The following is a 6000-nucleotide window of genomic DNA, read 5'->3' on the forward strand; positions in this document are numbered from 1 at the left end:
ATAAAAAAAATTATCTGGAAAATGGATCTTGAACCACATGAAGATTATAGGCAGGGATAGGTACTACCTCTTACCTGTGAATGGAAGTTCCAACTGCACATTGAAAGTAAGTGCAATTTTAGATAAAAGACTCAGAAAAAATCCCCACCTCATCCCCTTACAGAGAAATATGTAACTGTGCAGAGACTCATTTGACTAATTGGCAGATTCCATTTTTGTTGTCCTGTGGGTCATCTAAAATAATGGTTTGTGGGTATGATTAATTCTTATATATGTGTGTGAATTCTTCATAATAATTTATTAATTTAAAAAAAACTCTCCAGGAAAGAAAATGATATTATCTGAAAAAGATTTTTAGATATTAGAAAATGTTTCTATAATGTTTATTATTTAGATTCAAATAAAAAGGAAGCATACACAGAACGTAGAAAGTAATCGGAGCCAACTCGAAAGTGAAGTTTCAATGTTTTCTGGTGCTGTTGCTCTTACTATTGAAGTTAAAGTCTGTTTTAATGGGCTTGGGTCAGCAAAGTAGACCTTCAATTAACCTTGGGTTACAACCCAACACTTATATTGGAAAAAAGAGTTCAAAACAACTTCTTTTTTGTTTTCCTTGCCGAAATTTTTCCTTTTTTCTGAAACTACTTCTATACCTGTTCTAGAGCTGAAATGTAGCTTTAGTATTTCCAAATGACCAGAAGATGGCAGTGTTTCAGAATCTTCCGCATCACTCCCTTCTCAGGGACCAAATGGCCATCAGTTATTCCTAAATCCCAGCCCTGCATGCCTTCCAATCACAAAGGGTTACCCTAAAATAACTAGATGAAGCATAATATTTAATGTCTCTAATGCTCAGCCTACTTGAACGCCATATTTCCATGCCCCTGGCCTCACCATCCCTAGAACTTGTCAATTAGGACCATTCAAACAACTCCCTCTTAAGAAACGAGTAACTTCTCCCTATGTCCAGCTACACTGTAGTTAATAATCCCTGCTATAACTCAGTTAGATCTTGAGAAGAGAATAAATGAATCAGGATACCTGGGCTTGAAATCTGCCCTTTTTTGACCTTGGACAAGTCAGTTTGCCATTCCGTTTCAGAACACTTCTCATAATAAGAGCCCTCCGTGGCCTCTAAGATTTTTCTGGTTTCAAGAGCCCTACTGAGGTCACCTTTCAAGCATGCTTGTCAACATCAATAACAGTTCAAACACTCCTCTACCTGGTTCGAATATACTCACACTGAAGCCAAAGTAATTTGAGAGTTTTGCCATGTAAAGTATGTTTTTCATATAAAAATATTAGAGGACGGAATCAAAACTGAACTCTCAAAGCAAAATGATGAGGAGTTTTCAGTAGAAAAACATCACTTGAAGGAAAGTATATCCATTACGACAATTTCAGTAAAAATAACCATGAGGCTGCCAGGATTTGACCATGGCGTTTTGGGGACAAGAGTAAGAAATCTGGGACTTCCTAAAAACAGGGCTAAGAGGAATTAACACAGTTGTAAGACCAGTCTCTGTGGAAGGAATAAGAGGAAGTTGAAAGAGGGCTGCCATGAAAATCAGTTTCTTTTAAAGAGCTTTCCAGGGGTGCCTGGGTGGCTGAGTCAGTTCAGCATCCGACTTCGGCTCAGGTCATGATCTCACCATTCGTGAGTTCAAGCCCCATATGGGCTCTGTACTGACAGCTCAGAGCCTGAAGCCTGCTTCAGATTCTGTATCTCCTCTCTCTGCCTGCCCCCCATCCTCATGCTCTGTCTCTCTTGGTATCTCAAAAATAAATAAACATTAAAAAAAAAATTAAAGAGCTTTCCAGAAGCTCTACCAGGCCTGGGAGAGAGAGCATTACAGTCTAAAAAGCATTAATGTCACTTAAAGTCAGATGGATGGAGATGCTGGGGTTCTGGATCATGCATCTATTCATCTATTCATGATCCAACCTGGGCTGGAAAACTAGGCGGGTAACTAGTAAAAATTCAGCAAATCGTGAGGTTCCTGACAAATGGACTGGGTTTAGGGGCTGCAGGAAGATACATAAATTAGGAAACCAAGGCAGAAGCACAGTCATGCAGAGAAAGTACGATTTAAAGAACGATTCACATCAGAAGCAATAAGGAGCAGGATAGGGAGAATAGACAGAGTTCAATTCTAGATTCACTTCACGAAGAGAGTAGGATGCCTCCTCTACGTCTGCCTTACTCCAGATGAGCTTGTTAGCTACATGGAGCTGATCCTGCAGATTTCACCACCAGGGATTGTGGTTAAGCAGGGCTAAGACTAATAAAAAAATATTCTAAGCAGACTTTCTCTAATCAAACACATACCATCCAGACAGATGTGTTCAATGTTATTGAGATTCAGAGTGAGGCAGTATTCAGCACCCAAATTAAACAAGATTTAACAAGACTCAACTTTTCTAAGCACAAGCCCTCGCTCTGGGCGTTTGTCTACTGCTCTCCCTTATCTACATCCTCGCACCCCCACATCACCTAGTCCTCCAGACAGCCTTTCTGTCTCTGGGACTTGATGCCACCAAGGGCCGTCCTATAACAGCTGCTCTTCTGTCCCAGACCAGTATTGCCTCCACTAGCCTGGACAAGCCAAAGGCTGGCCTTTCCCTCTTTTCTCCCCCACACATTAGCAATAGGGCTCCACTGCAGACCAGGGAGCCCAAGTGGGAAGGCAGGCTCCGCCATGGTGAGCTCTTGCAGTGAATCAGGAAGGACTCCCTTCTCAGCTCTTTTCTAATTGTTCTCAGTGCACAGTCAAGGAGATGGAAGCCATGAAGACGGTGTGCCAGTGTTTCCGGGAGCATTTAGAGGAAATTGAACGGCACCTTACAGGACAGCAGGCACTCTTTTACAGGGACATGTCAGAGGAGGAAAGGTAATTATTGAAGAGAGTCATAAAAGTAAGTAGCAGCCCACACACCTGGAGCAAGGAAAGGTAATCAGGGCAGGACAGATGAGCACCAGGGAGCAGGATTAATGAGAAATGAGTCCTTTTCCTTTGCTTTCCTGTTCTTGTCCTTGCTTTCTCAGTGGGAGTCAGTGAGAGCTATTTGCTAGATAGCAACACTTACTCTTTAAGGCCAAGGCTATTTGAAGTCAGAGGATGGGCAGTCAGCTGGGAAGAGGGGGTGGCCAGCAGGATATCTTCAATTGATGTCAATGGGACTTATGCAAATGTAAATGTTGAAAATCTGCATTATTTTCACATAGATTAAAAGCATATATCCCAAAAGTAGATTAGCCATTGCCTGGTCCTGAAGGGTGGGAATAGGGTTCAACTGTTAAGGGGCACAGCTTTTATGGGGCAGATGGAAGCATTCCTAAACTGCCTGGTGGTGAGAGATACCACTTGGCAACTTTACTAAAAATCATTGTAGTATACTGTTAAAATAGGTAAATTTTGTGGGATGCAAATTATTCTGCAATAGAGTTGTTTAAAAAAGAAAGGAAACCTGGGGCGCCTGGGTGGCTCAGTCGGTTGAGCATCCGACTTCAGCTCAGGTCATGATCCCATGGTTTGCGGGTTCGAGCCCCGCGTTGGGCTCTGCGCTGACAGGTCAGAGCCTGGAGCCTACTTCTGATTCTGTGTCTCTCTCTTTCTCTGCCCCTCCCCTGCTCAAGCTCTGTCTCTCAAAAATAAATAAGTTAAAAAAAAAAAAACCATTTTAAAAGAAAGAAAACCTGCCCTGGTAATATACCTATGTCTGCAACTGATAGAAATAAAGAAGGTGACATTCCCTTTTAAGGAATGCCAGAGGAGTGAGGCACCTGGGTGACTAGTCAGTTAAGCTTCGGACTCTCGGTTTCAACTCAGGTCGTGATCTCATGGTTTGTGGGTTTGAGACCTGCATTGGGCTCCACGCTGACCTTGCAGAGCCTGCTTGGGATTCTCCTCTCTCTCTCTCTCTCTCTCTCTCTCTCTCTCTCTCAAAATAAATAAACTGAAAAGAAGAGAAGAGAAGAGAAGAGAAGAGAAGAGAAGAGAAGAGAAGAGAAATGTCAGAGGAGTGACCTCCATCTTGAGAGGGACGATGGAGGACTGTGCTTGGAGGTGATGTGAAATTTGGTGATTTTCTATTCTTTCCGTGCAGGGAAGAGGCAGAGCAACTGCAGACTCTACGCCAGGCCCTGCGGCAGCAGGTGGAGGAGCTGGAGTTTCAGTTAGGAGACCGGGCTCGGCAAATCAAAGACGAGATTCTATTGGTACGAGGCAGTGGGGTGTGAAGATTGATCACCTCCTGCCCACCGTAGGAGGGATGCATTAAATCAAAACCTGATTGCACATTCATTTCAGATGCTAGGGTTATGTGCCAATGCCTCTATTTTAAATATAAAGAAACTGAAGCCCAGAAAAGTGCATCACTTGGCTCAAGGCCACGTGGCTGCCTAGCTGATGGCAGTGCAGGGTTAGAACTCAGGTCATCTAATTCCTATGCCAATCTTTCCTCCTGCCTTGTAAATACGAGATAAATATTATTATCCATTTCCCCAAAGAGAATAAGAAACACAACTTTTGAGCTAGTATGGCTTAGTCACTTCCAGAAGCTCCTGCTAGCTCACAGAGCCCACTCTAGAGAATTCCCTGCCCATGAGTACCTTTCCCACAAGTCTGGCTTAGTTATTTGGCACAAATATGGTAAGTTGTCCTCTCTTTCTTTCCTTATTTTCCTTGTAGCAGTTTGAGCTTCTCACAGAGGAACAATGGAAACACTATACAAATCTGCATCACTGTAACTGGACAGAAGAAAAGAATGGCCAGACTTCGTGTGCTAAAATCCACTCAGCCATGGCCTCCCGGGTTGCCTTTCTTCTGGACGAATACCAGCAGGTTCCCGGCTCAAGCGTGACCCATACGGCTGCCTGTTCTCCACCCACCTGGAAGAGCAACACCAGGATGTCTCCTCCAGCTCAGGCTGAGTCAGGTCCAGTCCCTTTGTCAAATTGTCCTATTGGAGAAAAGGATACAAATGACTTCCTCTAGATCAGAGCCGTTTTGATGACCTTCCTGCAAAACATAAGAGCACATTCTCACCAGACAAGGAAATCTAAATTTCCCCCCAAAAGGTGTCTATCAATTCTTCTTCAGCTATTTTTGAAAACATTCTACTCTGGGGGGCAGCTGGGGGGCTCAGTCGGTTAAGTGTCTGACTTTGGCTCAGGTCATGATCTTGGGGTTCATGAGTTTTAGCCCAGCGTCGGTCTCTGTGCCGACAGCTCAGAGCCTGGAGCCTCCTTCGGATTCTGTCTGTCTGTCTGTCTCTCTCTCTCTCTCTCTGCCCCTCCCCTGCTCATTCTCTGTCTTTCTCTCAAAAATGAATGAACATTAAAAAAAATTTTTTTTTAAATATTCTACTCTGGGGATGACTGGGTAGCTCAGTCAGTTAGGCCTCTGACTCTTGATCTCAGCTCAGGTCTTGATCTCAGGGTCATGAGTTCAAGCCCCGTATTGGGGCATGAAGCCTACTTAAATATACATATATTCTACTGTTGTTGAACCCAGGAGGAACTCAATATTTCAATATTCATTCAATACAGAATAAATGAGCACCTACTGTGTTCCTGGCACAGGGAATACATGGTAGCCAAGATATATGTATCTTGGTAGCCCAGATGTTAGACAAAGAGAGAAAATAACAACAAACAAGTAAGATAATTTCAGTATTGACAAATGCCATCAGAGAGGATAGTGTGGGAACGATGTAGGGGGTGGTGTGGAAGAAAAGCGTATGGCATTCCTGAGGGTGACAAGGAAGACCTTGCTGACAGGAGGCTATTTGACTAAGACCCAAAGAGTGAGGAAGAGGAAGCCATGTGAAATTCTGGGGAAAGAACCTTTAAAGCAGAAGGAATGGGAACCTTAACGGCCCTGAGACAAAAACAGCCGGAGCTGCTGAGCACATGAGTGATGGGAACACGGAGGGAGACGAAGTCCACGGGACCCATTGTGCACCAGAGTCTGAGAGCAGATCCTTCTTCCATGTGGA

The 6000-nt window shown here is 43.7% G+C and overlaps 1 protein-coding gene across 3 annotated transcripts in view; it reads left to right on the forward strand.

Moving 5' to 3' along the window:
* ITPRID1 (ITPR interacting domain containing 1) overlaps positions 1 to 5182 on the forward strand; it is a 105998-nt gene extending 100816 nt beyond the window's left edge. For 2 of the 3 annotated variants that reach the window (XM_045495239.1, XM_045495238.1), the window contains 3 exons: positions 2764 to 2891; positions 4108 to 4219; positions 4692 to 5182. In XM_045495239.1, coding sequence (XP_045351195.1) covers positions 2764 to 2891; positions 4108 to 4219; positions 4692 to 4997 — 546 coding nt within the window. In that variant the 3' untranslated portion in view covers positions 4998 to 5182. The remainder of the gene's footprint in view (positions 1 to 2763; positions 2892 to 4107; positions 4220 to 4691) is intronic. The other variant, XM_045495240.1, reaches the window with a different exon arrangement.
* Positions 5183 to 6000: the final 818 nt, after the last annotated feature.

Source organism: Leopardus geoffroyi, chromosome A2, assembly GCF_018350155.1.
Source record: "Leopardus geoffroyi isolate Oge1 chromosome A2, O.geoffroyi_Oge1_pat1.0, whole genome shotgun sequence".
In the NCBI taxonomy this organism is placed as follows: Eukaryota; Metazoa; Chordata; class Mammalia; order Carnivora; family Felidae; genus Leopardus; species Leopardus geoffroyi.